This window comes from Eublepharis macularius, chromosome 12 (genome assembly GCF_028583425.1).
Source record: "Eublepharis macularius isolate TG4126 chromosome 12, MPM_Emac_v1.0, whole genome shotgun sequence".
NCBI classification, from domain to species: domain Eukaryota; kingdom Metazoa; phylum Chordata; class Lepidosauria; order Squamata; family Eublepharidae; genus Eublepharis; species Eublepharis macularius.
In genome coordinates, this window is record NC_072801.1 from 30,147,872 (window position 1) to 30,173,533 (window position 25,662).

General features: G+C 41.0%; 1 protein-coding gene across 3 annotated transcripts in view; it reads right to left on the bottom strand.

Moving 5' to 3' along the window:
* Positions 1-2,690: 2,690 nt before the first annotated feature.
* The window catches only part of CREBBP (CREB binding protein), a 166,115-nt gene continuing 143,143 nt past the window's right edge, over positions 2,691-25,662 (bottom strand). For all 3 annotated transcript variants that reach the window (XM_054995489.1, XM_054995488.1, XM_054995487.1), the window contains 6 exons: positions 21,522-21,635; positions 19,805-19,970; positions 9,829-9,996; positions 8,278-8,439; positions 7,763-8,044; positions 2,691-7,280 (listed from right to left, as the gene is read on the bottom strand). In XM_054995489.1, coding sequence (XP_054851464.1) covers positions 5,148-7,280; positions 7,763-8,044; positions 8,278-8,439; positions 9,829-9,996; positions 19,805-19,970; positions 21,522-21,635 — 3,025 coding nt within the window. In that variant the 3' untranslated portion in view covers positions 2,691-5,147. The remainder of the gene's footprint in view (positions 7,281-7,762; positions 8,045-8,277; positions 8,440-9,828; positions 9,997-19,804; positions 19,971-21,521; positions 21,636-25,662) is intronic.

Consider the following 25,662-nt stretch of genomic DNA (forward strand, 5'->3'; position numbering starts at 1 on the left):
GTACACCACAAGTAACCAATTCTAATGATTTGGGTTGCAATATTTGAACTGAGAGTAAAAAATGTAAGCAATTGGATAGTTGTGGTGTTTTTCATCAGGCACAGCAAGGCAGCAAGACCTTGGAAGAGTTTTGAACAGGCTCCTATGCAAGAAAGCAGCTAGAGGCAGGGGAAGGGGACAAGGGATATGGTCAGTGAGATTCATGCTGCCTGATTCAACAAAGTTGTGACAAAATGTCCAGAAAGAGATGCCATACACAGACTAGAAGGCGAGTTTGCAATGTGTGCATAACTGAACTAACCAGAGTCATAACTTCAGCTCCGAGTGCCGATTTGTTTCTCACGTGAACTTTGTGTTCCTTTTTTAAAAAAAGAACAAATGTTAGTTCTGATCTACCAGCTTGGGAAATGCTGTTGCCCATCAACGTCACTGAACTAAAGCAAACTCTGGTGGGTGAGATTATGTTCTCTAGCGAGTACACAAAAATCCACTTATATACCCAGTGTACAGTATGAGATGATGGAAAGCCAAAACCACACTGAGTAAATGTGCTTAAGTCATGCTGTAGAAATGAGGTTCCTACAACGCTCCTACAGTGCAACTTCTGCATCATTTAACGTATCATGTTTGAATGCTTATGCTCTGTTTCAGCTTCTTGAGATTTCCATTGCATTGTTTATTGGATGTCCCATCCTGACCATATAGACTGCGCAATACGCCTTTAATTTCAGTGAGGAAGCCGGGCTATAACTAATGTAAATAAAAACCAATCAGTGACTCTGTGCTGCATCAGTTGGTTGCAGAGCCAACCAGAGGGGTAGTAATTTTGGACTTGGTTCTGAGTCAGATGCAAGACTTGGTGAGAAATGTGAAATTGTTGATCTACTAACTTATATATGTGTTACTAAAATTACTCTCTGTGCCAGAAGCCTGAAGAGCAGCAAATGTTGCATCAATTTTTAATTGAGGGGTTCCAGAGGGAAAGCAGGAAATTACTCCTTCTGACCATCCGTCCCAGGCAAATTAGCAGAAATTGTAATAAAAAAATGTATTAGGCTAACAGAAGCAGAAAGCCTAGTAAGGGGCAATCAGCACGGCTTCTGCCAAGGAAACTCCTGCCTCACCAGCCTTTCTTTGAGAAAGTGAGCACACATGGAGCACCTGTGGACATTTTGGAATTCTGACACGGGGTCACGGGTGCAACTGCTGGTGCAGGAAGTGGGGCCATCCACAAAATGTCAGGAAATGATGTTATGTGTAACTCAGAATTCTGCCTGATATGACAAAGAGTTAAACATGATGGTTTCTAAAAAGGAACATAGTGTTTTAAAATATTTTATTGTATATACACAGCTTACCTTCAGTCACACAGTTAAGATCCCTGTGCTGTGCTGGCAGATACTGCCAAAAACAATGTTTTAAAAAATTGTACAGCCAATTAGATCTCCAACGGCCAATTAGAAGCTCTGCTGAGTAAAAGCTACATGTACCCCTATCTACTTTCTAAACATACTTGGCAGGTACCATGGCACCTCTCTGGGGACCCCAAAGTAGACATTATATACTTGGACTACTAAAAGGCTCTTGATAGGGTACCTCCCTACTCATGAGTAAGGTTAGCAGTAATGGGCTGAAGGGATGGAGATTAAAACTGGTTAAATGACAGGAATCAGAGAAGGGGATAAATGTGCAGTTCCCTCTCAATGGCAGGAATTAAGCGGCCAGTACTATTTGTTCATAAATGATCGGGATATTGGGATGAGTTGTGCAGTGGCAAAGTTTGTGTGTGATGCAAAATTAAAAAGTCAATACCGATGGGAGAGCTCGAAGAACTCTGCAGACTGGGTGACAAACAACAATGTGGAAATTACATTTAATGTAGGTAAGGGTAAAGGGATACACACTGGAGCAAAAAATCCCAACTTTTAAGTTGTGATGGGGTCTGGACTGAGAACGAGAGGGAAAAGGACTTTGGGGTCATAGTAGATAGCTCAGTGAAAACGTTGACCCAGTGTTCAACAGCAGTGAAAAGGCTAAGGGAAGTGCAAGGGAAGAGGTTTTCTGCTATGCTGGGGATTATTAGAGATTGAAAATAAACCAGCTGATATTATCATGCCCCTGGATGGTGCAGCCTCATTTGGAATGCTGTGTGCTGTTTTGGTCACTATCCCTCAAACGACATGCGGTGCTGGAAAAAGTGCAGAAAAGGGCAAACCAAAGGTTTATGGTGCTGAAGCACCTTTTCTGAGGAAAAACTAGAGACAGGGACTCTTCAGTTTGGAAAGCCATGCATAAGGTTCCTAAACTTCTGCCCACCTTGTCTTTTACACTGGAGGGGTCAAGAATGTCATTACTACAGGATAGCTGTGCTCTAGCCCTCTTTCTAGTTCCTTTGTTGTGTAGTGTAGACCAATGTAAAAGCTTCATTGCAGGACAATGAAGACCTGTAGGTTCCTTTCTTAAGCAGGAGGGAAGCTTAAATGACAAGAGGCCAATGGCTGCAGGGCATGCCTGGCATTTAACTTTGCTAAAGGAGATACTACACCACCATCCCTTTAAGAGGTGTAGCTTTGGAATGCCTTCACCAAAAAAAGTTGTCAGCTACACTACTCCTAAAGCTTTAGACCCATTGCTTAATAATTTAATTAGTATGTATCTCCAATTAGGAATAGAATTTCACTTTCTCACAAAGGCTGCAATCCTAAGAATACTTTCCTATGAGTAAACTCCATTGAATAACATGGTACTCATTTCAGAGTAGACCTACTTAGGATTGCTCTGAAAATGTCGTTTAAAAGAGCTTGGAGATTGAGTCTACATTACAGTGGCTGTGCTTTTCCTTACAGAGGAAGAGCCAAACACAAGCAGGTACTAGTCAACAAATCTATAAACCAGCTAAGGGACAAAAGAGGCACTGGCCAGCTTGAAGAAGGCACTGTGGAGGAGAAAGCAATGGTAAGCCACAGACGCTTGCTCTGTCAAATACTTTAATGTGAGGAAGGGAACAGTTCAAAAGTTCAATGAGGGTCTTCTAATAGCTCACACTTTTATCAACATGCTGGTAAGGAGCATGTGCACGGCAGTTTCTTCATTCTCTACAATTCCGGTGTTACAGGATGTGTGGGTGAAATGGAGGGTGCTGGTGCTAGTGGAGGGGGTATTCTGCTTCTAGCAAAGACTTGTTAGCCTCCTAGGCATCTACCAGATGTTGCCCCACCCACCCCCAGAAGCCATGCAAAAGCAGCGCTTTAAAGAAACAAATGACTAAAACACCTGAAGTTTCTTTCCATTGGTCTTGCAAGGGCACTCTGGCAGAGCATGGTCTTTCACATCACCTACTACCTGATTATTTTAACTAGAGATACTAGGACCTTCTGCCACTGAGCCACAGCCCCACCCTTAGCACAACTCCTTGGCCTGCCAATTTCCACTTAACCCTAATGGGGCACCAAGCCAACTAGAACCACGTATTTTTACCAGCTTTATTAAAAACACCAGCACATGTCAAGATTCTTCTTTTTGATCACAAATATAGGCCTTCCCCCTTTAAGTACACAGTATGAGACACAGTATCAGGGATTCCCCTCCCTTTTGGGTGGGGGGGGTGAACTCACTGACCAATGGGCATCTTAGGCACTGGAATCTTGTGAGATGAGTCCAACTGTTTTCCATATAGCTCATTAAAGAGGGGTGGGGGAATCATGTCTTTTATCTTATTCAAAGTTACCAAACAGTCTCATTAAAGAAGCAGCAATTTCCCATACAAAAACCTAAGCATGTCATGTGCTCCACCCAAAGCACAAGAACCAAGTTGTCATTTTTCTGCTAGAGCCAAGACTTTCATTCTCTCAGCATTTCAAAGTGGTCCAGATTTAATTTAGGAAGTTCTGTTGGTGACCCTTCTCTAAATGATAGACTTTTTTAATTTAAAAGGTGGTTAATAATTTATTCCTGTTAACTCTCAAGGAAGAAAAAGGGAAAGCAGTTAATGGTCGTTTTCCATCTCTCTAAGAGGCACCCACAGATGCTGTCTGCAAAGTCCACTAGCTGGGGCTGTGTAATGAGGATGTGAATAATTATAGCCATATACATTACAAAGAACATGATCAAAAAGAGATATAAATAAATAAAAACCTTAAACATTCTCACATGGATTTAAAAGAACAAAATATATGTTAAAAAAACTTCAGTAATTTATATCACTTTTAAGCAATACTTTATATACAATGGAAAAAAGACATGCATAGTCCAAATACAATGATGAAAACAGCATTTTCATAACAAAAAAACCCAAACACTAAGTTAATACCATGTACATGAGTTCAAGGAGGTCCACCCTTTTTGTCTGTTGCACAGTTTATTTAACAATATGCTATAGAAGTAAGAAATGTTTGTTCCCCCCCCCTTCTATACAGTGATTGAATTTTCTTGAATTTTCTGTATTTATAATAATTAGAGCTTGCATGATTTACACTAAAATTGCTTTTCCTCATTTCAAGTTTCACATCAAATAATGAAAGAAAAGAATATGCTTCCGTATTAAAATTAGCAGTCTAAGAAGTGATCATCCCTATTTTTTTAAATCTAAAACCAATTTCATCAGAGAAACAAAGCAACATTTTCTACACCTGAAACGTGTGTTTTGAGTGTGCAAGAGTCGGTTCCTACCCTTTTCCAGGGGTAATAATACTTCAGATACCTGCAGAGTGGAGCATAGGGGGAAAAATCTTTCTGCAACACGGCAGAAAGTGAGCAGGACACATTAGGATGCTGCATTATTTCAGGAAACAGTTTCCAAATAATATTCTTCTCTTAAACTCAAATGCTTAGTTTTGAAAGTACAAATAAAATTATGAATATAATGGACTTGTTTTTCCCCTTTAAAAAAAAGCAAAGTCAACAGTAACAACAGAACAAAAGAACCCCACAACAATAACAACAACAACAACAACAAAAAGGAGACCAGGTTATTTGAACCACACCTGATTGGCTTTAACAAAAAATATATATTCTTTGTATTTTTTTAAACAGCAATTAATCCTTCCGTGGGTGTGGGAAGAACCAGTCTCACCTCAAGTGAGTTGTCTGTTTGCAGTACAAAATGTCCAGGGACATGAGTGGGGAGAGGACAGGAGGCTCCCACAATGCTACAAGCCCTCCACAAATTTTTCTAGTGTGTCACCTCCTGTAGTGTCGCCAACCAGGGCTAATTCATTTGGTAACACATTCCTGTTTGGGGGATTAAGCTGGGGCAGCATTGCACTTTGTTCGGGGTTGCCCAGGTGTCCCTGCTCCATGGAGCTGGCCATAGTAACAGCCAGGCCGGGGTGAGGGGAGCCGGTCTGCGGAGAGACGTGATGAGGGGAGGGCTGGGGCTGCAGCCGTGGAGACGGGCTGGAATGTGGTGGCTGGGATTGGGGACGAGGAGACTGAACCGGTGCTGGTGACCGCACCTGGCTGCTAAGGGAAGTGGTGATCTGCTGGCCAGGCAGGTGAGGCGCCTGCGGTTGTCCTGAGAGCATGTGCTGCTGTGGGCTCATAGGATTGGGCTGAGCCGGGGAGCCGATTTGTTGTTTCAGCTGTTGCTGCTGCAGGATACGTTGCTGCAAAGCTTGCTGGATGTTGTGGCTGCCATCTGTTCCCATCTGGTTCAGCTGAGCCATCTGGCCCAGGGTTCCCCCTTGGAGTGAGAGATGCTGCTGCTGCATCCGCTGCTGTTGCAGGGCTTGGGAATAGCCTCCTGGCCCCGGTGGCTGCTGGAACTGATTATGCGTGGCCATCCCTGGGCTGCCTTGTTGCAGGAGCTGCCTTCTCAAGATCTCCCTGTACTGCGAGCTCATATTGGCCATGCTTGCATTGTGGCTTGGGGTCAGGACCGACTGGCCCTGGGCATTCAAGCCTCCCATCCCTGGCTGTTGAGGCGGAACCCCTGGTCTCTGACCTGCTGCTTGCAATGCATTCATGTTCTGCAAGCCAGACTGAGCGTGCAGGCCTGTCGGTGGGGGTGGTGGCTGCTGCTGCTGCTGCTGCAGTGTAGTTTGGGGTTGCTGCATGCCAGGCTGGGGCTGCATGCCCGGCTGATTTGCTACGTATTTGGCTGTTCTCTGCTTGATAAAAGCGGCCATGAGCTGAGGGTTGGACTTCAGAATATTGAGCACTTGCTGCTGCTGCTGGGGAGAGCTTGGCGATTTCAAAGTCCGCAATAATTCCTGCAAAGCATTTGGGGGAATGCTGCGGGGTGGCTGCTGTACACCTGGCGTTCTTGGGCCAGCTACTGCTTGCTGGGCTGCCATTGGCATAACGGGCCTTGGCATTCCTGGCTGCAGGGGTTGCTGCTGGGGAATGGGAGCTGATTGCCACTGTCCAGGCTGCAAGCTGGATATCACGGGGCCGCTCACAGAGTTTGCCCGGGGTACATTCATGCCAACCTGCTGCTGCATGGGGTTCACAGCTCCTACTGCTGTGCTCCCCATTGCTGCTCGGCCTGGAGGCAAGCCGTTGCTGCTCACTCTATACAGCTGCTGCTGCTGCTGCTGCTGGGCAGCTTCAATTTCAATTTGCCGAGCTGCTTCCACAGCTCCAGGGGGTGGTTGGGAAGGAGGGGGAGCCACAGCCACTGGTGTGGCAGGCTTGCCTGTTGAAATGGGGGGAGGAGGAGGGGGAGGAGGAGGAGGTTGAGTTCTTGCCCCACTAGGGAAGCCAGCTGGAGACATACTGGCAGGGGAAGGCTGAGGGGGAGGCTGAGGTGTCTGAGGGGTGCTGGGCTGCTGTGTTGGAGTCCCAGGAGCTGCTGAGGTAGGAGAAGGCAAACTTTGCTGAGGCACGTTTCGGGTGGTCATGGTAGCCATCCTTCGTCGCATTAACTGCGCCTGCTGCAGGCGATGTTGGAGCTGCTGTTGGCGGAGCTTGTGTTTGATATTGAGACAGAACGGCACAGGGCATTTGTTCTCTTGGCAGTGTTTGGCATGGTAGCAGCAGAGGGCAATCAGCTGCTTGCATACAGGGCAGCCCCCATTGGTCTTGCGCTTGCAGCCCTTGGTGTGTTGGACGACCCGCTTCATCTTCTGGCAGGACGGCAGCGAACAGTTTGCATTACGGCACTGGCAAGCGTGCACCAGGGATTGAATACAGCGCTGGATGCTGAGGCGGCGGGACTCCTGCGGGCTTTTTGATTGTTGGTCTCCTTGGCTGCTGCTGTCATCATCCAGGCCCAAGCCCCACTTAACCATCTTGTGTTCATGGTTCTTGGTATTGTAGCAGTTAATGCAAAGGTCATAATCCTGACAGAAAAAAAGAGAAACACACACATTAGTCTTCAAAGACTGCTGGACTGAGGCTGTCCCTAAAGCCCATCTTTCTTCTCCCGGGGAGGGAAAAATTCTCCAACCCTGCCCTCATCCCCACCAATCACACGTCAAAGTCAGGGCTGTCTGAGATTGTACAAGAGGTTTTCTTAAAAGTGGAATCTGTCAGCTCTCTACTACTAACATGACTTCATGTGAAAGAGGAAGGCCCAATAAATACTGTTTCAGTACAAAAGACAGACTGGGATCTAGTCCCATCAGAGAGTCAAGCATGTTCCCTCTCAGGGTTCCTCTAAGGTCACCCACCATGCATTACAAAAATTACTTCCCAAGCATGCAAGGAAAAACAAACCAGAGGGAACATGAGCTTTTTTTTTTTTAAGGCAAAGACTGACATGAGGCAACCTGTGGCAACAGAGCCCTGGAAAGACTCCCAAGAAACCATCACACTTGCTCACCTCGCAGACTGTGCAATGCCACCTTGTTTCCACATGGTGTTTGCACTCATTGCAGGTGTAGACAAAACGATCCTGCCCTTGGGTATGGAGCTCCACAAGCATACATAACGTGGACCACTTGGAGCGGCGCAGTGAAGAAAATTCCCAGTGCTTATCCCGGGCTAACGTAAGGAAGGCATCACGACCATCCATCAGATCACAGCTAAGTAATGGATCCGGGTCCACAATGGGGGGCAGCGTGTTTATGACAGGTCCGGCATGTAAATGAATCACAAAAAAGACCTGCAGGGACATGGGCAAAGTGACAGGTTAGTACAAAAATGTCATCAGATGCCAAAGGCACAGTCGCCATCCACTGGGGAAATGGGAACAACCGTTCCCTATAGACTGGGCAGCAAGCCCAAAGGTTCTTTTTGGCAACTTCCCCATTTTGTCATTTTCCTTAAGACACCAAAGACCGAGGCAAAGAGGCACAGGGATGCTCTATGGCCAGGGGGGGGAATCCTGAATGGTACCTCCTTATGCTTTTCCATGGTGGCATAGAGCTTCTGAGACAGGTCATTGGATACATTCGGCATGCTGGGTTTCTTTTTGTTGGCTCTGCTGATGCTGCTCTTGTTCTTGTTGGTCTTCTTGTTGTTCTTCTTCTTAGCATTCTTGCTATCACTCTGGCTTCCCTGTCAGAAACATCCAGAAGCTACTGAACTGTCCCTATTTAATTGCCATTTGCTTGCTTAGCACTCTGGGATTTTTGAAGGAAGCAACCATTTCCCAGTAGTACTAAACAACAAACCCTTTTTGTATTTTTTTCTGGCTTTTCATGGAACTGCTTAGAATCTCAGCACTCGTGTTTTAATCACCAATGCTGAGAATTCATGACATGCACAATCACACCATACACTGAACCTGGATATAGTCAACTGGCATTGATCTATGCCAAAGGTTTGTTCAGAAGTCAAGTCTCTGCTCACTGGGGATCAGTTGGGAGTCAGTTTCTGAGGAAATTTTATGTCTCAGCCTTAGAGGCAGTGATGTTTCCTTGCCTCCCCAAGTGGTGGTAGTGGGGGCGGGGTCAGAAAATGATCCATCTGACCCTTCCTCCTGAAAAAGGCTGGAACACAGTGAAGCTGGAGACCAGAGGATCCTTGTGATCAAGCTGGGAGTCAGATTCTGATCCCTCGCCATTTCCTGGGTCCCACCAATGCTGGGTCCCCCAGTGAAGTTTCCCCTGCAGGAGAAATCGGAAACCAGAAGGGAGACTGCTGCTGGTCCCTTGTACACCTAGCCCGTTCTGGCAGAAGAGGCATAAATAGGCTGCAAGCAGTTGAACAGCCTGCTGATTATAATTGGCTGCCTGATCACAACTGATGAACAGGTTGAGAATTCAGCCAGTGGCTGTCCAAATGGCCCTAGCTTTAACTATGTCTTCCAGGTAAAAAAATGTCCTCAAGTATTTTGATTTTCTATACACCTCCTGTGAAAGTACACAAGCCTAAAAGTAGGCAGCTGTGCTTTTCTTATGAATTCCCTGTTCCTGATAAGAAGCTTGAAAGCAGTGAGGCAGTCAATAGGAATGAACCCATGTACAACAGTGAGCCTGAACCTGAGAAACCGACCACGAGCCCCCACCATGATGTGTCTCAGCAGTGCTCCCTGCGAGGAGCCTTCTTGCTCAGAACTAAACATGTAACTTTTTGTTCTGAGAGGTTGGCAGCTTGACGTTTCAATCCAGACGCCTCCCCAAGAGTCTCACCTATCAATGCCCTCTCTCTTTACCCCTGCCACTCTGAAAATATGGGAGAGAATTCCTTCTGAATATGTCCGTCTCCTTTCCCAAAAAAAGACAACAAAGATGAGAGGAAGGAGCCTCCTCCACTCAAATGCAGGAAGGAAGATCAACAGGCCAAGCTGCATCTGCATGAATGGGATCTTTTCCTTCCTGGGTGTCCCCACCCCAATTTTTAGCTGGGGAGGGACTGTTTATCTGGACTTTTTTTACAAGCCCTTGGGCATGTCCTTTCCCCCATCCCATGCGCAACCCACGTGGTGCTCCATGTTGCAATCACCTCTGGTATTTCACTAGCAGCTGTGCTTTCCTCCTTCTTCCTTTCCTCCTCTTCTTGCTCCAGCTCCTTAATGCTCTCTTCAAGAACGTTAGGCCAAAAGTCACCTTCAAAGTAAGGGAGTTCTTTGGCACTGGTCAGCCGATCCTCCGTTGCTTGTTTGAAGATGTCCTAGAAATGACATTTTCCTCATTAGGCATAGCTATGTTCAACAGATTGGCAATCCTTCACGTTCAGGAAGGAACACAGAACATAAAGAAGTAGAAGGATTTTAATATTCTTCTGCCAGTTTTACTTGGGGACAGTCTGTGCTCATGTAGCCAGGGGGCATCACATACAAGAAGTTATACAAGAAAAATAAATACATACAAATGAACACAACGAGCATTCAAGAATGTATAATCTGCCCAATCTTGAACTTATTCCATTAATTGCATCCATGTTCTCAAAAAACCTCATGGAGGCTTCAAAGTATTTCTTTACCAGCTCTGCTTTAGAAATAATGGAAATGAATCACTTTATTATATTTACTTACTGAGATTTTTAGCATCCATTGACAAAACAGTTTAGAACAGAATAAAAACAATCAAAATTAAACAATAAAGAGCAGATTTAAAAGCATGAAAACAGTATTAATTTAAAACTCTAACTAGATTACCTCATGAGAGAGGGATAAACAAGAGATTAGATGTCTCAATTGATATGCATCATAATATAAGGAAAGCAGATTATCACTTATTATTTGATAATGCTTTGCATAAAAAAATTAAGTTGAATTTGCTGTCAATACTCCATGGCTCTATTATGGTATGGAGGCAATGGAAAAGGGTATTATACCCTGGAATATCCCCAATGACCCCCATTTTGTACCACCCAAAATATGTTTCAGTTAAAAGTTATGGTTCATGGTGCAGAAACTCTTTTCTCAATCAAATAACCTTAATGAATGCAAATATGACACTATTAAATAATAGCAGACAATTCTGGACTGAAGGAAGGATTCCAGAAGGGACAAAATGGTTGCTGAAACATCAAATCTTAAGTTTCCTTCAAAAGAGGGATGTTAAAGAGCATTAGAGACAAATTCCAATGCAGACGATTAAAAAGATTTGGGAAGCAGAACTGAATATTAAATTTAATGATAAGAATTGGAAACAAAGATTCCAAAGATTTCTCTATAAATTAATTTCAAGAGGCATACAAAAGCATGCATTAAAGGTGCCTCAAAGGTGGTATTTGATCCCAGTTAGGAGAGCCCACTTAATTAAAATAGAAAATAAAAATTGCTGGAGAGCTTGCGGTGAATTAGGCACATTCTTACAAACGTGGTAGTTCTGTCCAGTTATAGCAAATTTTTGAAAATCAGTATTTATAGAGATAGTTAAAATAACCTGTGAACAAATAAAACCAACTGTTGAACTAGTTCTGCTCAATAAATTTACCAATGAAAATTTTCAATGTTCACACATAATCCTTATTAATTTTATTTTAGTTGCAGCTAGGATACTTATTGTCCAATGTTCGAAAAATTCTAAAGATATTTCTTTGGATAGGTGGTGCGCTAAATTAAGAAATATAGCAGAACATTTATAATATGTTGCTGTCAGTCCATCTGGACCAGGCTCTTTGCCTATTTTTAATTTTTTAATAGTGTGGTTGCTCTTTTGCATTATTATCACTTGATTCAAAATTCTTCTATGTTCAGATGTAAATTCTTTAATTGATACCTCAGGTAGATATTTCTCCATCTCTCCCTCATCAATGGATTCTTCTTTATAAAGATTTGAATTTTTTTAATTTGCTCTTTCATTTCTTGTTCTGCGTGGACTGCTTGATTTCCTTTCCCAATCCCTGGTATTCTTTTTTCTCTCTTTTTTCTTAGACAGTACACTCAATATCTTCCAGCTTTATTTGCAGCTTCAAAATGTCTTTGTTTTAAATATTTCAAGTTTTCCTGCATTTCTTCTACTTCCAATAAGTCTTACTGGTTTTTGAATTGCTTCGTTTTCAGTTTTTCTTATTACCAGTAGGCTTATGTTTTTGTTCTAGTGTTTTCAATTTTTCAGTGTTATATTCTTTTCTTTTTTAAAAATATATTTTTATTGGTATTTTGTACAATACAGTTAAGGAGCCAGAAATGGTTGATTACATGGAAATAAAATGACAGGTTATTACATAACATTGGTGTTGCATACTTAGTAACAGTGTTATATTCTTAATAGTCTCTTGCTTCTCTTCTTTTGTGCAGCAATTGCCAATAAAGTTCCTCTAATATAAGCTTTGCTAGCTTCCCATATTGTGGTCACATTAATGTCAGTTATATTATTCAGCTTGAAATACTCCATCAAATCTTTTTTGCATTTTTGTACTACATCATCTTGTAACAATAGCATGTTATTTCGTCTCCATTTTTTTTTCTTAATTTCATGATTCCAAATTAGCTTTACTGGTTTATGATCTGCTAAAGTTCTTGGGAGAATCTCTGCTTTCTTGATTTTTGTGATTAGAGTTTTTGATACCCAATACATGTCTGTTCTGGAATATGATTGGTGTCTGTCCAAAAAATACATACGTTCATTTGGGTGTAATAGTCTCTAAACATCTTCCAGTTCTAACGTTTGCATATAACTGAATACACTTTTTGGAAGTTTCCCTCCAGAATTTTTTGATCCCTCAAGAATTTTTGAATTTTTTGATGCAATATAAACTTTGCCCAATCTTTTACAGTTCAATATATATTCTTTAAATTTTTAATACGAGTTTCAATTGATTGAAAATTTTTAATCGTTTAGAGGACAAATTTAATCCATTCAAATGGATTAATTTCAAATTCACTGAAATTGTTTTAAATTCAATTTTCCCTCCTCCTTTTTCTCTCTTTTCTTTTCCTGATTGCTCCTTCCTCTTCTCTGGTTGAAAGGCCAGCATCTTCTGAACCCAAACACTGATTTTCCAACGGTGTCTTATTTGCTTCTGCTGCAGCACTCGCTTCAGATTTCCAAATTCCTTTCATTTATTATATTTGGTGATAGATCTTGAAATATTTGTATTTCTTGTCTTCCAATTTTTAATGGTTCTTTTCTATGTTGTAATATGATTGTATCCTTTGATTTTTTAAATGGATAAAAGTAACTAATATATCTTGTGGCACTTCGTTTTGGTATGCGTACTTTGAATTAATTCTAAAAAATTGTTCAATTTCTGGAACATCACCTTGCACCTTCAGATCATCTTGTGTTAATTTTTGAAATATGTTATCTAAATCCAAATCACCCACATTTTCTGGAATTCCATGGAACCTTAGACGATTGCTCTTAAGTTTCATTTCCAAGATTTCAATTTTTTGATCTGCTTCTGTCAAAGAGCTTGCTTGTAGTTCCTGTGCTAATTCAATTTTTTCTTGCATCTCTCTCAATTCCTTTTGCTGTGTCTTGATTTCTTGGATATCTTGTTTATTTTCTTGAATTTTTTACTTATTTCTTGTAGTCCAAAAGATAGCTCAGTCCTTTTGTGTATCTTCCTTTACTCCACTAAAAGTCTTCTGTGTATTTTTGGTCTGTTTGCTATAATTGGGTTAAAAGTTTGTTGTTTTCCTGTCTTATTTACTCAACAACATCCTGAGTTTTCTTGTCACTTCCTTGTCACTTTCTGAGTTTTCTTGTCACTTTCTTGTCACTTAAAATATTTTTATTTTCTTGTTCCAGCTCTGTTGAAAGGGTTTTATTTTTGTTTAAGTAAAGATTTTATTTAAAAATATAACAATAGAAAGTGCATAGAAACTTATACAAGCACTACATTTGAATTTAATTTAACCTAACAGAAAGGTATATTCAGAATATATAACAGCACAACTAAATTGTATAATAGCTCCCATCCCCGCCTAAGTTACTTATACTCAAACTTTTAACGTCAATAATTTTTTAATCAGTCATTTCTCCTGTGTTTTATCTTTGTAACATAATTACCTTTTTTAACCTAAGTAATCAAAGAAATCTTTCCATTTTTTCAAGAATTCCACTATTGGTCTATTATGCACACAGGAAGTTAATTTTAGCCATTGATGCATATTCGTACATCTCGTCTATCTACCCTGGCATGTCAGAGCACAAACTTGTTTTATATTTCGCTGCATATAGTACTCTTGCAGCTGTCACCATGTACCGGAAAAGATCTCCCTGTTCTTTTGTAACATTATTCGGTAAAATGTTCAGTAGCATGTTTTTTGAGTTTAGCTCAAACCTGAGCTTCAGAATTTTTTTGTCAGGGGCCAGCCAAACCCCGCGCCAGAGCCGAGTTTTCCAGCTCTACTATTTATGAAATATGTTACAACTTTGGGTAGGAACTTTAAATGCACCTTGCCTTTGTGGATCTTTAAGCACAGGGAGCCATGCCTTTAATGCATGCAACTCATTGACAATGTGTGCAGAGGTCACAGCAATCAACATGGCTGTTTGGGTTGTAAACCACAGTGATTCTTCCCATCCAAACAAATGAACATGGGGCTAGCTTTTGAGGCACAAGCCTGGGTTGCAAGCCAAAGAGCTTTTGCTCTGTGGCTCTCTGCCTGGGGCTTACAGCATTCATTCTGTAGCTGGCATGGGATACAGAGAGGATCTACTCATAAACATAGAACTAGAGATCGGGGGGGGGGTGGCTATCATCCCACCACCACCCTTTCATAGATTCCCTATGCAAACTATAGCTGGCATGGATTGTCTGCTCCTTACATTAGATTGTGGGGAGAGACTGGGCATTCTACTTATTTAACTGGCCACCTAATTCCTTACTCAACATCCTATCTGAGCTGGTATAAGTATTCTCAGGCATGGGGCTGGAGACACCCAGATTGATTATTCTGGGCGATTTCAGCCTTTATAATTTCAACCATGTCTGGGCTGTCCAGGAATTTATAGCCTCTATGGCTACTATCAGTCTCTTTCAGGTTGTGATGTGCCTTATGCATAACAAAGATTTTTAGTCTTAGTTTTTTGCACTGAATCTCTGGGTTTGGGGGCTGGAGGTTCAACCTGTGCTGTTGTCCGGTCACTACTTCATGAAGGCATGGAAGAAAGATTCACCGATGCTTAACGGTGGGTGAAGGTTTGGTTAAATGGTCCACCCACAGAGATGAACAGATCTGAATTGCTTCTGGAATGCCTGGGGGCTTTTAAAGATCTCAGATGATAGCTGTTGAGGCCATAGTGGGTGCCTGGAATGAGAAGCTCCTGGAAATGATTCACATGGTTCTCCAGTCTCTCCTATCCTCTGAGATAGAATCTGGCACCTTGATTTACTATGAATCTGGGTGATCTGAAAAATAGTGGGAAACACCAACTGTATTCGATTCAAGTGTGCCACAGAGCATATTGGAAGATCTATGAGGTAGTAATGACAGCAGTAAAGAAATGCTACTTGGTTACTACTTTGATCAGTTAGTTCACATCCAGCTCAGAGTTTGAAGTGTTTTGGCACTTGTTGACTCTGAAGTCTGATAGGCGTGATGCTTCACAGAGTTTTTGCTAGGAACAACTCTCAAAACCATTCCTATTTGAATGCTGGTTGTAATATAGCTGAGATACTAAAGTGCCCTGTACCCTCTCTGGTCCTTTCATGGACCATTTTGATTCAGTTACCATGAAGGATGTCAACAGAATCCTGGAATCTGTGAAGGCTACCACTTGTACTCTGGATTCTTGTCTGTCTAGTTACTGAAAGCATGTAAAGATCACATAAATGTGTCCCTGACTGATCATAAATCAATCACTGACTTAGAGCACCTTTTCCTATGTCACTAAAACAAGTAGTCACCTATCCACTACATTAAAAAAAATTGCTACATTAAAAATGATAAAGTCTCTAATTTGCCTTTCATGGAAAAGATGATAGAAAAATGGCAGAACAATCCCAAGTCTTCTTGGATGTGTTTTCTGGACACCTTTCAATCTAGTCTATGGGACACAGGTGGCTTTAGTTGATTATCTCCATCTAAAAGTAGACAAGGGCTGTGCTCTTATTGGATTTATCAGCAGCCTTTGATATTGTGGACCATGACATTTTGTTGAAACATTTTGAAGTAGTGCTTTTGACTGGTTTAAATAATCTCTTACGGGCAAGGCCTCATAAATTTACTGAGGAAGGCCAGTTGTAATCACTGTGGGTCTTGTCTTGTGAGGTTCTACATGTCTCAGGCCCCCACCAGTGCTAGACAATCTTTTTGCTGCTCCTACTGGATTTATCAATAGCTTTTGATATAGTGGTCCATACCATCTTGTTGAGGCATTTGGATTCGTAGTAGACATTAATACCTTGGATAAGTTTAAATCATTCCATACAGATTGGACTCAGAGGTTGCTGCTGGGAACAAACTGTCATCAGTTTGGGATTTGTCATGACCCACGAGGTTCAGTCCTATTCCCCATGCTATTCAAACTATATGTTAAGCCCTGATGAGAAATCATCCATGGTCTTGGAGTAAGATGCCATCAATATGCTGGCAGCCCCTGGCTCTGTATTTCTCTATCCAAATCAACTGGTGATGCGGTAGAGATCTTGGGTGAAGTGGATTAAAATGAGTAAGATGAAACTGCATCCTTACAAGATGGAGGCAATGCTGGTTGGGAAGACTGAGATCTTGAAGGATTGTGCTTCCCAAATTTGATGAGGTCATGCTGATGCCTTCTTCTATTGAGGTGTGCCACATTCTCTCTTAAATTAAAACACCTTTATCTAGGTTAAGTCATTAATATCTACCCATCAGTGCAATGTACAGAGAACGCAAAGGGGGGGGGGAAGGTTGCTTCCCTATAACGGTTTCCCTTCATGTGGTCATCCATACAGTCATGTGACCTGCCCACTGTCACTGCAAAAGTTTCTTTTGAATTCCTACAAACATACTCTTATTTTTAAAAGAAACTGAATGGGAAGGCATGACTCCCCTTTAGGCACGTGCAGTCCAATCTGCATCTCTGAGAGGAAGAGGGGTTCGGGCTTAGATTCTAGCTCTAAACATTTCTAAACTAAGGCTCTGTGCTGATGCTAAGTCCATGTGCCCACTTGAAGAACAACAGTTACAGGTTAGCAACATGTTTTTTCCGTTACATTCATTAGTAACAAAATTTAAGTTCTGCTATTGGGAAGTTTCGAAGTAATTAACTTTTTTAGGTGGCCAGCCTTAGGAAAAAATCACACACACACACACAAAATCACACAAGCATAACCTAGAAAGGCGGAAGAAAAAGACTCACTGCAAGCAGCAACATACTTTAGTAATTCTGAATTAGATTCATCTCAGTCTGGACTGGGACTAGCAAGCTCTGAAAGTCCTTCTAGAGATGGGTGCCTGATTGCTGAAAATTTTATGTTTAAAAGGATGTGTCAGCTAGAGAAGAGTTATTGTGTCCTTTTATAGTTACTGTTGTGTCATTTTATCATTCCTTTCTCACCGCAAGCAGCAACAAAAAGTTGCTATTGTAAACAGAGCAACATATAGAACTTCCTCCCTGTGTTTTTCCATGTAATTTTGTTACTTTGATCTACTGGATTCCCCCCCCCCCTTTAATTTGTGAAATTCTTTTCTCTATTATTTGAAATGTATACTTAAAAAATCAATAAATACTTTATTACAAAAAAAAAGCAGCAACAAAAAGCAACTCAGAAAACCAGACAAAGAAAGGGTGCATGTGTGTGTGATAAACTGTCAACTCGCTCCCAACTTATGGCAACCCTATGAATCAACAACCACAACCTTGCTCAGATCTTGCAAACTGGAGGCTGTTGCTTCCTTTATCTCATTTTGGGTCTTCCTTTTTTTCCTACTGCCTTCTACCTTTCCAAGCATTGTCTTTCCCAGTGAGCACTGCCGTCTCATGATGTAACTAGAGTATGATAGCCTCAATTTTGTCATTTTAGCTTCATGCTTGATTTGATCTAGAACCCTTTTATTTGTCTTTTTGGCTGTCCATGTTATCCATAAACACTCCTCCAGTACCACATTTCAAATGAATCAATTGTCTTCTTGTCAGCTTTCTTCATTGTCCAATTTCTATCATCCATGGGGAATACCACAGTATAAATTATATTGATCTTGGCCCCATTTAATAAAAATCATCTCAAGTAAAGCTCTGAATTTGACTGAGTATATCTTTTAAACCAAATTATATCAAATAGTTCAACTACTTTTGGCTATTAGAAAAAAAATTGCAATATTTATAAAGTAAAGGTTTGGTTAATTCAAGTCAAACAAGCATGCCAAACAGATCCTTATAGGGCACAGAAGAACACTACAGAAAATTTATGCCAATACAGAAACCTGCAACCTACACTGCCATACAATCAGCTTCTCAGTTGACAGATAAGTGTGTTACATGCAGGAATGCACAGCTGAGCTGGCTCTCAACCAACTAAAGCTTTAGTTAACTGAGTAGTGGGAACAATTTTAATTGGTGAGACTATTTGGCAGTGCATTTGGCAATGGAAAGGCTATTAAAATGAAACTAAAATAAATGGTAGGTTTTGATTTACTAAATTATAAGATCACAGACAAGGGAAGTATGAGGGCATCTCATTTTTCCTTTGTACCCCCTTCCCCACACCATTAACCTCTCTCTTTCCCCTGATTCCTTCTCTCCCGCCCACAAATCAAACATACCCCCCTCCAGCTTTCCCTTTTGTTTCCAGAATCCTCTCTCCTTTTCTTCTACTCACCTACCTTTCTCTGTCCCCCTTCTTTGCAACCCTTTTCCTACTTTCTTCCCTTCCTTCCATCTTCTACCAATCTCCCGAACTCCTGTCACCTTTGACTAACAGAAACCAAGCTTAGACGTCTTGGAAGAATAGTTGAGGTTGTATAGCAAAATCTCATTGGGCATTCATCCCTTAAAGCTGGAGACACTGAGTCTGTACAAGAGACGCCTTGACACGTATTCGTCAAGTGTAGCGAGACGCAATGTTAGCCAGGAAGAGTAGTTTTAAAAGACAGAGCCGGCGGAGATCGCTCCTCAAAGGGTTTGTTAATTTCATCTTCTCCTCCCAGAAGGCTGTCAAGTTCACCTCTTCCAACTGTGTGGGATTGCAACTAGAGGGCAACAAGGAATGGAAACAAGCTAGAGATGCCTTCCAGAGCCGGGCTTGGACCTGGAAAGGTTATAATGGGCTGAAGTTTCCCTTCTGGTATTTCACAGCCCCTTCACACAGCTCCAGTGTATAGCAAAGTCATTGCCCTGCTGCCGGTTCTGTCTTTTTAAACTACCCTTCCTGGCTACCATTGCATCTCTCTACACATGTTCTTCATGTGTCAGATGTCTTGTGTAGAGACACTCACTGTTTCTATTGTTTTGGGGATTTTAACCCCCCCCCCCAAAATAAAGGTAATATTTGAATACAGCCCCAGAATGCAGGTCAAAAATTCACATAATTGGACCATGTGCAGAAAAGGTGGATTTAAATGGGGCCATGTTCAGAATTAAAATATATCAGGATTAGATGTACCAGGTAATCTGCAAATATATTTTGAATTGGTTAACTGGTTAATCAAAATGTCCTTTATTCCAACACTGGAATTTTCTAAGCTACCTGCCCAGGCCAAGCCACAGATTTACTGGAAAAACTTCCAGAAAATGATGCTAGCAAATTATATGACATATATAATAAAAAAGGATAAAACAACATTCAGCAGTCCAAAATGACATTTGTAAGACAATCCCCAGCAGACCATAAAACCAGCCTAAAAACATAGATACTTTGTGTTTTTAAACTCCCCTTAGCCTAAACCACAGGGAGACTTGCACACTTGAAAGTCAATGGTTTAGAATGGTATAACTCTGCTTATGACTGTACTGGGCATTCCGTTTAATTTTGAACATGCACAACTTAAGAAATGAACAGCTGACATGCTTCCAAAATTATAGCCCGCCACACAAAATAGTTGCCCTTTCTACTGAGTGATGATGACCCAAGAATCCAACTGCAAGCAAGTCCTCACCTTATAGTCATGAATGATCCTCTCTGCAAATGCCTTGTCCAGCATCTTCTTGTACCACTCCTGAAGGCGTTTGGGCTTGGGGATTTTCTGATCAGGAGGATGACAGTGGAAGATATAGTCATCCCCCTCACTTGGCGGGCAGGCCCAGATATGGCCTGTCACATACCTGTATGCCCCAGAAAAGCAAAAGCACTCAATTTAACACATTATTCTCATAATTTAGGCTTAACTGCAAAAAGAGTTACAAGCTTTTCCCTAACTGCACATCTCTGCTACCACAGAAGGCAGAATTCCCAAACAATTTTAGCACCACAAAACATATAGCAGTACACATCCTTTGAAGGTGAATGGTTGCAATCTTCTGCTTGGGTGTCTCCCCAATATGCTTTGGCCTGTTCCATTTGCCTCATTGAAAGGATCAGCAAATTTGGCCTGAGCAACCTCAGAAGAATTCTTCTCTGTTTAGAAAAGTTCTGAGTGATGAATGTTGAGAGTTGGTACTTTAGAGGTGTGCAAATATGAACCTAGTAATCCAGGTATGGATTTTGAACCTACTCATGCCGCTCACCAGCTATGCATGTCAGGAGTTTGTCAACTCCCACTGTCACAGCACACAGGGTTGGTTATCAACTCTGGGGGGTTGCAGTCAGTTGAAATATTGTGAATTTATCCCTAATGAGCACTCTCACAAGATGAAGCTTGGAGCAGCACTTAACGGTCACACTCATCCTTTGAGGGAAGATACTGAGGGGGGGAACTTGCCCATGGCTTCATAGTCAAGCAGCTGTTTGAACTTCCTGTACTTCTTAAACCTAGCACTCCAGCCACTCAAATATGCACTAGGGTCAAGCCATCATGGGCATAGCAGCCACTGCCTTGGGTGGCAACTATAAGAAGTGTACGTCTGGAGCACCTCCTTCCAACCTGCCTTGGCTTAGGGACAGGCAGAGCCTGAGAAAATGGGACAGAGACTTACTTGCAAATCAGCTCACTTTACAATCTGTTTTATAAGTCAATACCAAAGGAGACTGTGTGATGCAGGGGAAGTATTCCCTTTGGAACATTCTTAAGTCATGTGTTAAATTCAAGCCTCTTACTTTGTAACAAAGACAGAGGGTTGAATGGGCATCCATTTTATCAAAAGGGAGAGGATGGTAGAGGGATTAGGAATAGAAATACGGCTCTCAATCTATAACTTGAAGAAAACTGAGTTCTCTGCTGTTTTCTAGCCAATTCTGGAAGTCTCTCAGAGCTGCTTCATACCACATTTACCTGAAAGGAAGACGACCTCAAATGTAAGATCTCTCTTAAGCAGCTTATATAAAGGGTTTTGTTTTATTACTGTACCCAACTGTGACTTGTATGCAAATGTATGATGATCGCTTTTTCTTGACAGAACGTGTGAAAACAAACCCAGTTAATAGGGCAAAATTTTCCTACTTAAGTATAAGAAAAAAAACATGTACAAAATGTGTACACTATAAAATGTAAACAACGCTTAAGAATTTTGGTTCAGGAAGCCACTGCTTCAAGTTGTACAGTCTTGGCAAATTATGGCACTCACTTCTACACATGACTGTGTCCGCATCTGTCTACTTTCCCTTATGCTTGTACGGGAATGATTCTGTGTATAGAAGCCCTGAAGGATTTCCAGAACTGGTACCCTTTCCCTTATGGCTGGAATACATCAGCAAAAGTAGTTCATAAAAATGCTCACCCTAGTTTCTTGACATATTCCAGGTACCCAATAAGGATTTCATGATAAACAGCTGTCCGGAGACATCTGGGCCGGAAGAAATGAATACTGTCCAGATAAGATATGTATACACGCCTGTAATAAATCGGGGTGGGGTGGGGTGGAGAGGGGTCAGCAATATAATGGCAATTCTGAAATTTTATCTAAAACCTCTGTGGTTGCTCCCAAATGCATTCTCTCGCTCCCTCTCTGGGAAACAGTTACTTATAAGGCCCCAAATGACATCAGAATGTTATTTGCCTTTCAAAACAGACTCATACAGCTAAACTTTTTGTAGATCTTTGATATACAATTTTTAACACCTAAGAATCACACTGGATAGAAAGAGTAGCAAATCATAGAGATGCTTGCAACTATATATTTTGAATGTCCTTTGTGCAGTCACTCCTATGCCAGCCACACATTTCTGAAAAATGTAATGATTCTTCTGGAGTCATGCCCATGGTCCCTACCTGCCAGCACATGATAGCCTTCAGTGGCTGAACCGAGGGGCATGGCCACCCCTTCGCAGTTGTCTGAAGATGATGATGCTATTAAACCACATTCAACAAATTATATCTTATTGTGGTGCATATTAGGTTAAAATGCAGCTAAGCATTAGACAAATGTTTCAAAGAAAATATGCATACCATAAGCTAAGAATCATAATATTATCATCCCAAACTGATATCTTCTTAACATCATAACTATCTTTATGACATCCAACAGAGGAGAAAAGCAGATGAGTTGTGTGACTGCACAGAGGAAATCAAAAGACCAAAAAAGGAGTCTTGTGGCACTGTGAAGACTACCACTACTTTCATGAGCCCTGCTCCCGTGCTGAGTTCTTCTGCTGTCACAGAAAATGAGGGGTCTCTGGGAAGGAAAGCAGCACGTCGCAGTAGGAAATATTCCCTACTGGGCAAATATTCCCTTTGGGCAAAGAATTTGTAGCGGCCTCTAACAAGAAAAAAAGAGGAGTGGTGTTGTACATAAAAGAGGAGCTGCAGCCAAAATTTGTTATGAGAGATGTGGAAGCTAGATTTGTAGCGGTGGAATGTAATTGGAATTTAAAGAGAGTGTTGGTAGTCGGACTTTATGCACCTAACGGTGCAAAGGAAAGCTTCTTTGAGGATTTAAGGAAGCATTTAGACGATCTTATATATGACCAGATAATTCTTGCTGGAGATTTTAATGGAGTGACAGATTTGGAACTAGATAAAAAGACTACAACAGCACAAAAGAAAAGAGGACTATTGCCAAAGCTTTTTTTGAGTTGATTCAACAAGAGACTCTCGAAGATGTATGGAGGAGAGAATATCCTAAAACCAAACAGTTTACTTTTTATTCTGCAAGGCATCTTACATTATCAAGAATTGATATGATCTGGGCCTCAAAGGACTTAGCGTTATGGACTAAGGAGGTAGAAATAATGCCGATGGTAGGCTCAGATCACAATCCAATTATGTGGAAATTTGGAAAAAGGAGAAAAAGGAAAGCCTGGAGAATAAATGAGGACTTGCTACAGGAAAGTGAAAATATGGAAATATTGAGAAGAGAGACAAAGTTTTTTATACAATATAACGTGAATAAAGAAGTACCAACCAGTAAAGTTTGGGACGCGTACAAGGCGGTTGTAAGGGGCATACTAATGGACTTAAATGGCAGAGCAAGGAAAAAGAAAGAGGAGAAAAGACAAGAGATTGAGGAGAAAATAAAGGCCAAAGAAATACAGTTAAAAAAGAGACCAGGGAAAAAGAAAATACATCAGGAAATTAAAATTCTTCAAGAACAGTTAACAGCAATGAGTAATAAAGAATTGGAGTGGAACCTTAAAAGACTGAATCAAAAAGCTTTTGAGGGTGCTAATAAACCTGGGAAATATTTGGCATGGCAATTGAAGAAGAAAAGGGAAAAGAAAATAATAAATAAAATCTGTGAAGAAAATAAAACGTACCTGGAGCAGACTACCATTAGTAGACCCTTTTATAAATTTTATGCTAAGCTGTATAATAAAAAAGAAGTAACCAAAGAATCAATAGCATCATATTTGGAGAAAACCAAACTTCCAGAGATCTCGGAAGCTTGGAGAAATAAGTTGAATAGCGAAGTAACTGATGAGGAAATAAGTAAGTTAATACAATCTGCAAATCTAGGAAAGGCGCCAGGGCCAGATGGACTTACGGCTAAATTTTATAAGACAATGGCCAACGAACTGGCACCATTCCTAAAAGAGGTGATGAACGGAGTTTTTAGGGATCAAAGAATTCCAGACACTTGGAGCGAAGCGAATATATCATTGATCCCAAAAGAGGGCCAAGATTTGACTAACGTGAAAAATTACAGACCTATATCACTACTTAACAATGATTATAAAATTTTTACGAAGATATTGGCGGAGAGACTGAAGGGGTGGCTCTCGGAAGTCATAGAGGAGGAACAAGCAGGCTTTTTGCCAGACAGACAAATAAGAGACAATTTAAGGACAGTGATCAATGCTATTGAATATTATGATAAGCGTTGTGACAAAGAGGTTGGTTTCTTCTTTGTAGACGCTGAAAAAGCGTTTGACAATTTAAACTGGGATTTTTTGTTTGCCACTATGGAAAAGCTACAATTGGGAGAAAGATTCATCAGAGCAATTAAAGAAATTTATAGAGACCAGACTGCAGCAATTGTAGTGAATGATGAACTGACCAAGAAATTGACGATTAGTAAAGGAACAAGACAAGGTTGCCCGTTATCTCCATTGTTGTTCATTTTAGTATTGGAGATTCTGATGATACAAATACGACAAGACGAGGAAATACGAGGAATAAAAATAAAGGAATATTCATACAAGGTTAGAGCATTTGCAGATGACATAATGTTAATTGTAGAAGATCCATTGGAGAACATGCCAAAAGTGATAGACAAGATCAAGGAGTTTGGTGACTTGGCAGGTTTCTTCATTAACAAAAAGAAGTCAAAGATATTATGTAAAAACATGACTAAGCAGAAACAACAATTGTTAATGGAAACAACGGACTGTGAAGTAACTAGTAAGGTGAAATATTTGGGAGTTGAGCTGACTGCAAAAAATATAGATTTGTTCAATAATAATTATGAAAAATTATGGACTCAGATAGAGAGAGACTTGATCAAATGGAATAGACTGAATTTGTCATGGTTGGGCAGGATTGCAGCAGTTAAGATGAATGTGTTACCAAGAGTAATGTTTTTGCTACAGACAATACCAATCATCAGAGACTCTAAACAATTTGAAAAATGGCAGAGGAAAATATCAGATTTTGTTTGGGCAGGCAAGAAGCCTCGAGTGAAAGTAAAAGTTCTACAAGATGCAAAGGAAAGAGGCGGAATGCAACTGCCCAACCTGAGACTTTACCATGATGCAATCTGCCTAGTTTGGTTAAAAGAGTGGATGACATTAAGGAATAAGAAACTATTAGCCCTAGAGGGATATAAAAAAAATTTTGGATGGCACGCATACCTATGGCATGACAAAGTAAAGGTCAACTCGATGTTCCTGCATCATTTTGTAAGGAGAAGTTTATATACAATCTGGAAGAAGTACAGAATTTACCTGCAAGAAGGAACCCCTTTGTGGGTGGTTCCATACGAGGTGATAGATCCGAGAGCTGTTGATAATGAACAACAATGTTTAACGTACAAAGAAATAACTAAAACTGAAGTGTCTAAACTTAGAATAAAGACGCAAGAGGAACTATCACCGAACTACGATTGGTTCCAGTATAGACAGATCAGAGATTTGTATAACTCGGACTCTGTAAAGGGAGGTATACGAACAGAGAATTCGGAACTAGAGCAGACCCTTTTTAAAGAGGACAAGAAAAGAATATCCAAGGTATACCAAGTACTGTTGAAATGGTATACCGAGGATGAGACAGTTAAAACACAAATGGTGAAATGGGCTATAAATTTTAATAAAGAAATAACAATGGAGGCATGGGAATACTTGTGGAAAACTACAATGAAGACAACGACATGTATTAATATTAAAGAGAACATTTTCAAAATGATCTATCGTTGGTACATGACACCAAAGAAGATTGCGCTAGGAAACTTGAACACTTCTAATAAATGCTGGAAATGTAGAAAGCAT